The sequence below is a fragment of the Ipomoea nil genome, unplaced genomic scaffold (genome assembly GCF_001879475.1).
Source record: "Ipomoea nil cultivar Tokyo-kokei standard unplaced genomic scaffold, Asagao_1.1 scaffold3377, whole genome shotgun sequence".
Taxonomy (NCBI): domain Eukaryota; kingdom Viridiplantae; phylum Streptophyta; class Magnoliopsida; order Solanales; family Convolvulaceae; genus Ipomoea; species Ipomoea nil.
This window is the reverse complement of record NW_017619805.1, coordinates 929,667-943,411: the sequence shown is the minus strand read 5'-3', so window position 1 is coordinate 943,411 and position 13,745 is coordinate 929,667. Positions and strand designations below refer to the sequence as shown.

Sequence of the window (13,745 nt, the reverse complement as noted above, 5' to 3'; positions counted from 1 at the left end):
CTTACCTCTTTGCATACACGATTTTTGGGTTTTGAGCATATTAAAGACTTGTATGCAAATGATCCTTACTTTGCCAATATCTTTTATGCATGCAAAAATAGTTCTCATGACAAATTCTATGTGCATGAAGGGTTTTTGTTTAAGGCTGATAGACTATGCATTCCTATGTGCTCTTTAAGGGAATTGCTAGTCAAGGAAGCCCATGGAGGATGCCTTATGGGGCATTATGGGATCCATAAGACTTATGATGTCTTATGTGAACATTTTTATTGGCCTAAAATGAAACAAGACGTTCATAGGGTTTGTTCTAGATGTATAGTGTGTAGGCAAGCTAAGTCTAAAAGCATGCCTCATGGACTTTATCAACCCTTACCTGTGGCTGAACATCCTTGGATTGATATCTCAATGGATTTTGTCCTTGGGCTGCTAGAACACAAAAGGGACATGATTCTATATATGTTGTGGTGGACCGCTTTTCAAAAATGGCACACTTTGTTCCTTGCCTAAAACTGATGATGCTAAATATGTGGCTGATATTTTCTTTAGAGAAATTGTGTGTTTGCATGGCATGCCTAAGTCAATTGTTTCAGATCGTGATGTGAAGTTTCTTAGCTATTTTTGGAAAACCCTATGGGGAAAACTAGGAACTAAACTCTTATTTTCTACTACTAGTCACCCTCAAACTGATGGGCAAACTGAAGTAGTAAATAGGACTTTAGGAACCTTACTAAGGGTTTTAGTTAACAAAAATTTAAAGACTTGGGAAAATTGCTTGCCATTTGCTGAATTTGCTTACAATCGCCATGTTAATAGCACCACTGGGTTATCTCCTTTTGAAATTGTTTATGGATTTCAACCACTAACCCCGTTGGATTTAATTCCTTTGCCTATTAAGGAAGTGTTGAGTACAGATGGAGCAAAGAGGGCGGAGGCAGTCAAGACAATCCATGAAAAAGTGGCACGCCAAATTGCAAGGAAAAATGAGCAAATTGCAAAGTTTGTCAATAAGGGGCGTAAACCAATGATCTTTAAACCCGGAGATTGGGTTTGGGTGCATTTGAGAAAAGAACGTTTTCCTGCCCAAAGGAAGTCTAAGTTGCTGCCTAGGGGAGATGGACCATTCCAAGTGCTTTCAAGAGTGAATGACAATGCATACGTCCTAGAGTTACCCGGTGAGTATAATGTGAGCACAACATTCAACGTAGTTGATTTGTCTCCCTTTGATGTTGGTGATGAAGATTCGTGGGCGAATCCTTTTGAAGAGGGGAGAAATGTTGTGGACAACCAAAGGCTTGGAGACCCACTTCAAATAAGAGAAGGTCCAATTACTCGTTCAAGAGCCAAAAACTTGCAAGAGGCCATGAATGGACTGATCCATACACTTTGGCAAGAAGATGGCATGAAGATACTTGATGGACTTAACATGGAAGATACCAAGTGGGTCAATATCTTAACCTTGCATTTGGAGGCCTTAGAAGCTGCCATTTAAATACCAACAAAGAATCAAGGCCCAACTAGAATTTGAAGACCAAATTGTTGAAGAAATGTGCCAAGCTAGTTGTGCTGAATTGAAACAATAAGTTGGGCATAAAATAAGTGGGGAAATCCTTTAAAAGTGGTCCAATTTCGTGGCTTAAGCTTAGGAGAAGACAAAAGGAGCTAAACTCAAGTCACATGGAAGAATTAAGTGTCATTTACTTCAAAATTCAATAGTAGTATTTCTGAATTTAAGTATTTTTATGTTACAAGCTAAGGAGTAAATGCACCTTCTTTGAACGTGTATAGCCCTTTTTAAAGGGCTAAAGAACTCATTTTTGGGTAGATTATTGAAGTTGAATTCATTTGGATATGTGCTTTGCACTTCCATTTCCTTTCTAGCATTCTAGGAAGAATTTCTGACTTATCAAGGATATTACCCTCCTTGTGGCGTCCCAATTGGCCTTATCACCCTTCAACCCGGTGTGGCGGCTTCCCTATTCATCCATACACGTCCTCACCCATTTCCCATACCCCACATCAACCACAATCCACAAAAACAACCCCTACACTTCAAAATCAGTACACAGAAATTGGGAAAACGGATCGTGACTTGAGCTGTGGAGTTCTAGGCCTTTAAATCCAATATCAAGCCGGTGGAATCCACATCATTACCACCTCAGTTTGGCCATCTGTTTGTGGGTGATTAGTAGTAGAAAATAACAGCTTAGTTCCAAGTTTTACCCACAATGTTTTCCAAAAATAGCTAAGAAACTTGACATCGCGATCAGAAACTATAGTCCTCGGCATACCATGTAGTCTAACTATTTCTTTAAAGAACACATTAGCTACATGTCTAGCATCATCAGTCTTATTGCACGGGATGAAATGTGCCATTTTGGAGAACCTGTCCACCACTACAAAAATAGAATCATGGTTAGTTTTACTCCGCGGTAAACCTAGAACAAAATCAATAGAAAGATCTACCCAAGGGTGTGTGGACACAGGTAGTTGAAAAAAAAAAAGCAAAAAAGAGAAAGCAATAAAGAAGAAGAATAAGGTTGGGGAAAGAATTTGTCTGGTAGGAGAATTTTGGAGGGACAAGGAAGGGGAAAAGTATAAGGTTGGAAGGAGTTCTTTAATGATTCATAATTGGTTGTGGTACACGTGAACCCATTTTATATTCTATTTGTCTCTATCTTTTGATATTGGTCTTGCATATCTTTCTGTCATACTTCCTTCTTTAGTTTCCTTTTTCTTTCAAATCTTATTTAGTTTCTTTGCTCGTATTGTCCTTTTTCTTTACTTCTTGCTCTCAATTTTATTACCTATCTCGCGATACACCCTTAATCTCAAAGGCTTGTGAAGTTTTCCAAGGTACATTTTCTTGAACTTTGAGGTTGAATCCATATCAACTTGAGTTCCGGACTAGAATTTTCCTTTTTGGAAAAAGGCTTGTGAGAGTATTTGCCACTTGGAGTGATACACGAGTGGAGTGTGTGTTTGTAAGAGTGTAGTGTACCCTAGAGCCATATAATCCACCTCTTACCCGTGAGCTTAGAATAGAGAGGGTGCGAGCCAACTTTTTGGTTTCACTAACGTGATTACTCACACATCTTCTTGTTTTTAGATTTTTTTCCCTCTATAGATGGCTGAACAAGTTCCAAACCTACCCCAGAAATTAGAACAAAAAATAGACAGGTTACTCAAAAGAATGAATAATTTGGAGCAACGCTCACAACAAGTGCAACCACCACACAATGATGAGCGACACCTGCCACCAGTAGGAAGAGTGGATGCTAGATGTCAAAGGATCCAGCAGCGTAATACGGAGTTAGGAAACATTACATATGAAATTCCTAACTCCACCGGTGAGAAAGGACATACCGAATACATAGAATGGGAGAATGCTGTTGAAACTTTTTTTTTTATTCAAAGCACTATTCTGATCTTACAAAAATTAGGCTAGTTGCTACATCTTTTAAGGGGTATGCTTTGTCTTGGTGGCGAAAAAGAAATAGAGAGAGAGTTGCTAATTTTATTCCTTATGAATCTTGGGTTCAAGTGAGGGAAGATATGCGCCTAACCTTTCGTCCTAAATCTTTTTTGTATGATCTTGAAAGAAAATTGCAGGGAACGGTGCAAGGAACAAAGTCAGTTGACGAGTACCACCAAACTATAAATATTTTGCTTAAACAGAGAGACATACATGAAGTAGAGACAAAAACTGTTGCTCGTTTCGTACATGGATTGAACTTAGAAATTCGATGTGGAATGAGTTTTCAGAGATATGACACCCTTTATGATGCCTTGTGTGCTGCACGTGAATCTGAGGTAAAAATCAAAGATGAAAATGTACAAGTCCAAAAATGATGCATCGAGATGGAACAACACTCATTCCACCTCTCAAAAGCGTGATGAACATCCTCCTCCAAGAGATGATTCACGAGACAAAGGTAAGGAAAAGGTAAGTGAGGCAGCGATGCCTCAACATGATAGAGAATTGATTTGTTATAGATGTAATGAGAGAGGCCACATAGCTCGTGATTGCCCTAACAAAAGGGTAGTTAAGATTACAACACAATCTGAAATATTTACTTCTTGTCTTGAATCTGAGGATGAGGTATGTGACCATTTTGAAACCCCCAATGAACATGTTGAGGGAGAACCTTTCATACCTTTAGATTTTGATTCTAAATATGCTAATACTGAGTCTAGTCATACTCTTGTTGTCAAGGAGGTTTTGAATGTTCACCCTTTAAAAGAAGATGAGTCTCAAAGAGAAAATATATTTTGTGCTAAAGGGTCAATTAAAGAGAATGCTTGTGCTATGGTAATAGATTCTAGAAGTTGCACAAATGTGGCTAGTGCAACTATGGTTAAATTTCCCCAGTTACCTTTGCTTAATCATCCAAATCCTTATTGTTTGCAATGGTTAACTGATGTAGGAGAAGCTAGAGTAACCAAACAGGATCTTATTCCTTTATCTATTAACAGTTACTCTAATGAAATCTTGTGTGATAATATCCCAATGCAGGCTGCTCATATCTTGTTAGGTAGACCATTGCAATTTAACAGAAAAATAAGTTCTGATGGAATGAGGAACACTTATGTGTTTCACATGAATGGAGTTACATATTTCTTGTCTCGTTTGTATCCTAAACAAGTTGAAGAAATTCAATTGACATTGATGCAAGCTCTCAAACCAGACTCAAAGAAGGAAGAAATCATAGAGAGAAAAGTGGAACCTCCATGTTTGGAAATGCAATCACCACTCCAATCCTCTAACTCAATTTGTAGCCAAACAAAGGGACCACAATCAGTGATACAGTGGAAAGGACCAGCCCAAGGTGTCAAAGTGCAACCTCTCATGGTAACTAAAAAGGATAGTATGCAAGAGAAAGGAAGGTGAGTCACTTTATACTCACTTTTATTCCAAAAGCATGCATTATTATTCTCTAGATTTCTTTGTCATGTTTCTATTAATGACGTACTTGCTAGATGTGTTAGAAATTTGTTTGCCTCCATACATCCAAGATTCCTTAATTTTGATTTTACTAAAACTTTGTTTGATAGAGATAAGGAATCACTGGAAAGTTATAAGGCACATTTGAAAACTTCTTATGTGAAACACTACTTGCTCAAGGGGTTTTGGTTCAAAGTCAATGGGATTGACACTTTTTGCTTTGTTTTGGGCAATGGTTTAATTGTTGATTCACATAAAGGACACTTTGGTTTTCCAAAGAGTGATGATGTTTTGCATGGATATTTTCATTGGCCAAAGAAGAAAAAAGATGTAGAATCTTATGTTCATAATTGTGCTACTTACCACCACAATACATCTAAAACATTACTTGATATTTCCATGGATTTTGTGTTTGGTTTAGCCTTAAGCTCTAGAAGGAAAGATGTTGTGCTTGTTGGAAATTCAAACAAGATGGCTAAATTTAATATATCTCATTTTGCTGATCTATTACTATCCAGAATGTTTAAATTCCATGATGTGTCATTAGACTTAATTGCCTTACTTGTTGATTGTAGGATGATGATTGGAGCGACTCGTGTCAAGCATCCCAAGAAAAAGTTCCATGAGCGTGATAAAACAGAAAGTGAGCTTGCTACTTTGTCTTTCATTGAAGATTTGGATTCGAGGACGAATCCTTTTCAAGAATGGGAGAATAATAGGAACCAGCACACATGGAATCCAATAAGGGTCTATAGTGGGCTCATCACAAGGCCAAAAAGTACATCCTTAAAGCATCATTGGTGGAAAAATCAAGGAATTCCAATAATAATCCCATTCGATAGTGGAAAGTATTATAGTGGCCCGTTTCAAGTGATGTCACGGATCGAAGACAATGTTTATAAGATTCGTGTTCGAATCATTTTTCAAGAAGTGGAGGATGATGCGGCCCAACATAATGAAGATCCATTAAGATTACAAATTGGGCCAATCACAAGATCCGAGGCCCAAATCAGCTTTATTATTTGTGGTCATCATTTATTTTAAATTGTTTAGAATTAAAGAGAAAACACTAGTTTGTATTTAGAAAGGATTCCTTAAATCCCTTTCTGAATGAAACTCTATTTACTTGTTTTCTAGATTAGGTTTAGGACTCTTTTTCCCATTGTATTTAGATTACAATGTTGCCCTATACCTATAAATAGGGCACATCCATATCAATTTTGAGGAGGCTTTAATTCAATAAAATTCTTAAGTTTTTCTTTACACTTGTGTAAGAAACCTTATGGCTAATTGTGGACTCAATTAGTGGCTAGTCGTGGACTCGACTAGCAAATTGATTCGTGGACTCGAATCAATCTTACTTTCTTCAACCTTAGATTTAGGTTCGTGGACTCGTTCTTTAATCGAAGGAAACTAGATCCGACTCTAGTTGATTGAAGATTGCAACATCGAGGTACTTGAAGCTACATGGGATTCTTCCAAGTCTTTGAGGATTCGAGACAAAGGGTTTCTCGTGAGGTTTAAGGTATTTTGATCCATCTCTATCTTTACATTGAGAGCAATCTTGGGGCAATACTCCATCTTATTTGAATCTTGGACTAGGTTCATATCAGCTTGTTTACAAGTAATACAATGAGTGCAGCACTTATAAACGTCATGCTTCATTTTAGGCCAATAGAAATGCTCATGCAAGATGTCATAAGTTTTTTGAATACCAAAGTGTCCCATTAACCCTCCCCCATGCGATTCTTTTACGAGTAACTCACGCATAGAACAAATAGGAATGCATAGTCGGTTTTCCTTAAACAGATAACCATCATGCATACTAAATTTGCCTACAGGGCGTGACTTACAGAGAGAATAGGGAGTGCAAAAATCATGGTCATTCTCATACAATGCTTTGATATGTTCTAACCCCAAGAATTTAGCTTGCAAAGTAGTAACAAGAACATACCTTCGCGACAATGCGTCAGCTACCACATTTTCTTTTCCTTTTTTATACCGGACGACATACGGAAATGAGTCAATGTATTCAACCCACTTAGCATGTCTACGGTTCAACTTCCCTTGCCCTCGAAGGTATTTAAGGGACTCGTGATCAGTATGTATCACAAATTCTTTATGCCTCAGATATTGTTCCCAGTGCTCAAGAGACCTCACTAAAGCATACATCTTTTTATCATAGGTAGGATAGTTCAAACAAGCACCATTCAACTTTTCACTAAAATATGCTAAAGGTTTACCCCCTTGCATTAAAACAGCCCCTATACCTACCCCGATGCATCACAATCAATCTCAAACGTAGCATTAAAGTCAGGAAGCACAAGAATAGGAGAAGAACACAATTTTTCTTTCAAAATGTTAAATGCCTTCTCTTGTTTTTCACTCCAATTAAAGACCACATTTTTTTTTAATTATTTCAGTGAGAGGTGCAGCTATTGAACTAAAATCTTTCACAAATCGTCGATAAAAGCTAGCAAGTCCATGGAAACTCCTAACATCGCTAATAGACTTAGGCGTAGGCCATTCCTGTATTGCTTTTATTTTTTCAGTATCAACTTTTATCCCCTCATCACATACAATATACCCCAAAAATTTGACAGTATTTGTGCAGAATTCACATTTCTCAAAATTGGCATACAACTTATGTTCAAGCAAAACATCAAACAAGGCTCGCAAATGAGAGACATGTTGTTCTAAATTAACGCTGTATATCAATATGTCATCAAAATACACCACAACAAATTTCCCAATAAAGTCACGTAAAACATGGTTCATCAATCGCATGAAGGTACTGGGTGCATTCGTGAGGCCAAATGGCATAACTAGCCATTCATAAAGACCTTGTTTGGTCTTGAATGCTGTTTTCTACTCATCGCCTTCACGTATACGGATTTGGTGATAACCAGATTTTAAGTCAACTTTAGAGAAAACACGAGAGCCATGCAATTCATCTAGTAAGTCATCTAACCTAGGAATAGGGAAGCGATACTTTACCGTGATTTGGTTGATGGCTCTGCAGTCCACACACATCCGCCAGCTCCCATCCTTTATCGGCACAAGTAACACTGAAACTGCACAAGGGCTGAGACTTTCCTGGATGTGTCCTTTTGCCAACAGCTCTTCTACTTGGCGCTGGATTTCTTTAGTCTCTTCGGGGTTGCATCTATAAGCTGGCCGGTTCGGCAATGGTGCTCCTAGGACGAGGTCAATATGGTGCTCAATTCCCCGGATAGGTGGTAGGCCTTTTGGCATCTCTTTTGGAAAGAGTTTGCCATATTCCCGCAATAAAGAAGAGATAGCCTCCGGAAGGTGGCTAGAATTAGGCACAACATGTTTGTCACTCTTTAAAAGTAACAGGTAAACTGGACGACCGGCTTTGAGGGCTCGTTCTACCGTTTTTTTTTTTTTTGCAAAACAGATTGACATTTTTTTTGTGGCTCTTTTCTTTTTCGGCTTTTTCCTTTTTTTTTTTCACTCTTTCCCTTTAAGTCATGTACTATCTACTGTGGACTCAACGGAGCCAAAACAATTTTCCTACCTTTGTGCTCGAAGGAGTACTTATTAGTGTACCCGTTGTGTAGTGCCTTTTTGTCAAATTGCCATGGTCTCCCAAGCAAAATGTGGGCTGCCTCCATTGGCACTACATCGCACATTACTTGGTCCTCGTACTTACCAATTGTAAATGAGATAACTACCTGTCGATCCACCTTGAGTTCTCCCGAGTTGTTAAGCCACTGTAGAGTGTACGGGCACGGATGTTTGCTAGTTTTGAGATTGAGCTTTCCTACCATTTCTGTGCTAGCCACATTCGTGCAACTACCGCCGTCTATAATGAGACTGCAGACTTTATCATTTACAACACAACGTGTATGGAAGAGGTTTTCACGTTGGTCTTCTTCAACCTTAGTTTGAGAACTTAGCACTCGACGGGCTACCAAGAGCTCTCCTTCGGCTGGTTGTTGTTCGTCCTCACTAACAAGGGACGTGTCTTCCACCATTTGCTCCTCATCGGATTCTGATTGTACCTCACCAGTTGACTTCATCACCATAGTCCGCTTGTTTGGACAGTCATAAGCATAATGACCGTATCCTAAACAACGATAGCATTTCACATCCCGCAACTTCCGTGTGGATGGTTCGGCCTTCTCTTTGCCTTTTTGCTCTAGAGGTTGCTTAGGAATATCATTGGAGGGTCGTCGCGAGCTACCCTCCACTCTTGTGCTTGTATCACCTTTACCATCCCCTCTTCCCTTTTCGGATCGCCACTGCTTAGGTTGTTCTTTCAATTGGTAGCGTTCTGTTTTCCTCCTCCGTAGTTGCTTTTCAACTTTAACTGCAAGCTGAAAAAGTTCATCATAATCAAGATAAGGGGTTCGCTCCACAATATCAGCAATATCATGGTTCAAGCCTTTCACAAAACGGGCCATCTTGGCTTCTTCATCTTCATCATGCCTCAATCGAGACATCAAAGTCTCCAATTCTTGTTCGTATTCATGAACGGTCATTGATCCTTGTAAAAGGCTTTGGAGTCTTTGGTAAAGCTCGCGGTGGTACCATCCTGGCACGAACCGCTTCCTCATAACGACTTTCATCTCACGCCAAGTCACAATGGCTCCCTCCCTATTTCTCCGCCTACTAGCCACTAAATTGTCCCACCAAGTGTTCGTGTAGTCCCTAAATTCAACTACGGCTAAACTCACCTTTTTGCGCTCAGAATAGTGATGACAATCAAAAACCCTTTCTACCCGTTTTTCCCAATCTAAGTACGCCTCAGGATCATTTTTACCTTGAAAAGAAGGGATTCGCATTTTAATACCACTTATGTTATTATTTTCCTCTTCATAGTCCCTCCCATTCCTATTTCTCCTTCTACCACAATCACGGTCAGCAGGTTCCTCCTCAAAGTCATCTTCCTCATCCCTCAGGAACTCCCTATGAACCCTCCTACCACCTCTAACGTTACCCCCTTCCCGTACGGGCGCATTTCCTCCTTGGTTTCGGAGTTCTTGGATGGCAGCGTCCTGAAGTTCTAATTTGTCTTTAATTTCATCAAAGACAACATTAAACCTTTGAAATTGTTGTTGCATTGACTTGATCATAGTACTCACATCCTGAGTATCTTCGGGGCTCTGTCATTTTTTTTTTTGGAAATAAAAAACCAGAATAATGCAACCTGCAAAAGACACGTTAAAAAAAAAAAAAAAAAACAAAACAAAACACAGACCTCACGTCACTCCCTCACCCACACTCTATTTCTGGTCGCTCAAGATTCACTAGTGTTTAACACTCATAGAATACTCTTTCAATTTCAGCTTGTACTACCCGCACTCGTAGAGTTATAGCAAGTGCGCAAATTTCACTCCGCAATCATGTACGAGTTAAGCCTCATGGTGTGGCAGAATTTGAAGAGGAAAAATTTATGGAGATAGACAAAAAAAAAAAACAATGAAAATTCTGGAGTGTTTTCATAGAAAAGGAATAAAAGAATTGCAGCTTGTCCCAATACTTTTCTCTATGCACATAGCATGCAAGGACATGTAGCTTTAATAATGGACACTAATCACATGCACACTTGTTGTGTTCACATGTCAATTGCTGTAGAAAGAACAAATGATTCTCCCAAGAGAATAACAAATTAATTCTAATAAGATGCATGCATTTTTTTCCGTTTTTTTTTTTGTTTTGGTAGAGACCACGTATTTTTTTTTTCGTTTTTTTTTTCAGCGGATGCTAACCTTGAGTTTTTGTGTTTTCTTTGTTTCTGGGCAGAAGCTATACATAAACAGGAAAAGAGAAAAAAAAAAAAAAAACCCTGGAGTTTGCGTGGTGTTTAACCTTGCTCTGAATACCAAAAGATGATATGAATTGCCCCTGGCCGAATTTGTTGCGGGTCGCTTCTGTGGAAAGGAGTGTTTGGTTGGCAATGCGGGAGAGATGGAATTCTCGAATCACACGAGTAAGGGGATTAGGATGAAGCTTAACGTCATGCACTCTCACAGCACAAAACTCACGGCTTCGGATGTAAACTCAATATAACACATGAGTTAGGAAAAGAACAAGCTGTTCTCTCTATTTCATTCATTCATTGCTTGCCCTTGTAAAAGGAAATTGGAGGTTTATATATAACCTCTGTACATGAACGTGTGAAAATTGAAGAAAACTACCTTACAATTTGTGAAGGAGATCATGGCATAGTGGTGTAGCATGAAGCTCATGATCCACACTTCTTGCTATTTTGTAGGAGTATTCCTTTGGCCTTGGAGATTAAGTCTCCTTAATGAATAATTAAAATCTATAATGCTGACTTAGCATAAGTTAAGGAATAGGGCCTCAATTAATACATTTTGACCCACCAAATAAAAAACATAAAATAAGAAATAATGAGATCATATCCCATTTGGGCCTAGATGGACTGTTCATTTCTCCATAGCATGGATTGTTTGTTTCTTGTTGCAACATCCTGTCCATTGGGCTTCCCATAAAAAAAATAATGAGATTATATCTCAAAATGGGCTTCCAAATGCATTTAAGCATGTATCTCCTGGGCTTTAATTATAAGAAAATTAAAGCTTTGGGTTTCTCCTTGACTGACCATGCCCAAGTAGTCTTCCTCATTTGGAGTTAAATAAAAAGGAGTCCAATCCACCGTTGCAAGCCACCTGCAAATAGCTTCTCGCAATCTTGCTGCCCGGGCCCTTGTTAAAGGCCTTTCTTGCACTTGTAAGGGGTCATTTGTTGGCTTTGGAATGCTCGGATCTCCTATGTCCTCATCACACACCGTTGACGAGCACAGTCGGTGGATTGTAGTGGATCAAGCCCTACACACCGCTGAGGGACTCAGTCGGTGGGCGAATATCCTCAGAGACTATGACCCTACACACCGCAGGCCCTTTACTCGGTGGATCGTAGCCGACCATAGCCCTACACACCGTCTGATCACTCATTCGGTGGACTATGGTCTTCCTCAGGCTGGTGGTCGGCCCTACACACCGCTGGCGCGTCCAGTCGGTGGACCATCCGCACACGAGGCCCGTGGGCTGTAGCCCAACAAGTGAATCACTGACGCAGCCAGGAAAATGAACCGTAGCTCATGTAAAACGTTTGATCGCAACCAAATTGGGGAATCATGCATCACATAACACATCGTAACACATATTAGCACATTGGGAAAGGGGGAGGTGTATAATTAAACTTACGTGTGATCATTCACATACTAAGAGTAGTCCTAAGGGGTTCATGCATTCTTCTCCTAGGCCAACGGGTTACCGATTCACTAGCATGCAATTCCTAAGACTCTTTTTTCCTACGAATGGCACCCGAAACATTAAACTAGACACAGGCATGACAAACGGGGTCCGTTGAGACACCACAGGGAATGGGAAACATCAAACGGGGAAGCCGAGGACCTGGGGTGGGTAACGGACCAGCGGGTAGCCAGTGGGTGGGGGTCACCCGCCGGAGATGGCCTTTCGGGCAGCGGGTGGCCGGCGGTCAGGCGTCTGCCCGCCGGCTGCCCGTTGCCTGGCGGTGATTCTCAGGCAGCGAGTAGGTGGCGGGTACCCCTACCCCCCACTGACTCTTTTAGCAAATACGCGTCCCGGGATCCTTTGTGGAACCCGAAATCATGCTTAGACACTTTTAAACGTAAATAACGACACCACGTAGGCAATTAACGGATCAAAACAAGGATCATATTGAATACATCCTAACATGACTTCTAAACATAAATAACGCCCGAATATGCGAACTCCCACCCGAATATAAATCAGGAACAACACAATACAAATTCCCAATCCATCCTAGGGCTCTAATCCCACCCAAATCATTAAAATCATATTTTATCTCTATCACCAAGAAACATCAAGATTTATCAAGAATCATCACATAAATATCAAGAACCTCTTTTTAACATCAAGATCATCAAGATCACACATAAAATCATCACATCAATCAACAAGATTATATCACGAATATCATAAAGAAATTCATCAAGACACAAGTATATAGAGGGAGCCAAAGAAGGAGAATATAGCAAGGAAAATAGGTTTTGTTGAGACATGGGTTACCTCTTAGCCTTAACTAATTTCCTTGGCTATGAAGGGTCTTTCTTTAAGATTTCTTCTTTCTTGATTTCTCCTATGGGAATTCTTGGGAATTCTTGTATGGTGAAAGTTATTGTGGTGTGAGTTCTAGGTGCCTCTTATGTCCCTATTTATATACCTAAGAGTCCTAATTAGGGTCTAAATGGTATGGGCTTGCCACTTCCATTCCTTATAGGACTAAGGGGTTGGTTTTAGGGATAAGGGTCCATGGACTATGGTGGACCCCTTTGTAGTTAATTAATGGATTTTAATTCCCTTTTTAGGGTGAGTAATTAATTAATTAATTTGATTTTAGGGGTCGTAACACGGGGTGTTACACTGATGTTCAGGAAGGCCAAAGTGACAGATCACCATCTTCCATAGGAATCGCCGACACTGATACTCAGTGATCGTCACCAGCGGCTCGGCTTCCACCCACTTGGTGAAATAGTCGATGGCGACCACACAAAACTTGAATCGTCCAGGTGCCAGTGGTAGAGGGCCTAGTAAATCGATCCCCCACTTGGCGAATGAAATGGCGGTTGTCACTGGGGTGTAGATCGTGGCGGGCCGAGTGTCCTTCTGGGCGAAGGCTTGGGCACACGACACATTTGGCAATCCAATCCACACAGTCTCTCATCATGGTGGGCCACTAATATCCTTGGACGCCCAATTTTCGTGCAAGGGTGTGGGCGCCTTGATGAGCCGCGCATATTCCC

The 13,745-nt window shown here is 40.2% G+C and overlaps 1 protein-coding gene across 1 annotated transcript; it reads right to left on the bottom strand.

Annotated features, from left to right (window-relative positions):
* Nucleotides 1-7,810: 7,810 nt before the first annotated feature.
* On the bottom strand, nucleotides 7,811-10,044 carry LOC109170889. Its single transcript, XM_019320027.1, has 2 exons — nucleotides 8,516-10,044; nucleotides 7,811-8,258 (listed from the first exon to the last, which is right to left on the bottom strand). Exons 1-2 carry the CDS (start codon nucleotides 10,042-10,044, stop codon nucleotides 7,811-7,813), a joined length of 1,977 nt encoding a protein of 658 aa, XP_019175572.1.
* Between the last annotated feature and the right edge of the window lie 3,701 nt (nucleotides 10,045-13,745).

Coding starts and splice junctions, on each gene's coding strand:
- LOC109170889 (XM_019320027.1), bottom strand. CDS start 10,044: ATGATCAAGTCAATGCAACAACAATTTCAAAGGTTTAATGTTGTCTTT. Junction 8,259..8,515: donor AAAAAGGCACTACACAACGG/GTACACTAATAA, acceptor GCCTAATTCTAG/CCACCTTCCGGAGGCTATCT.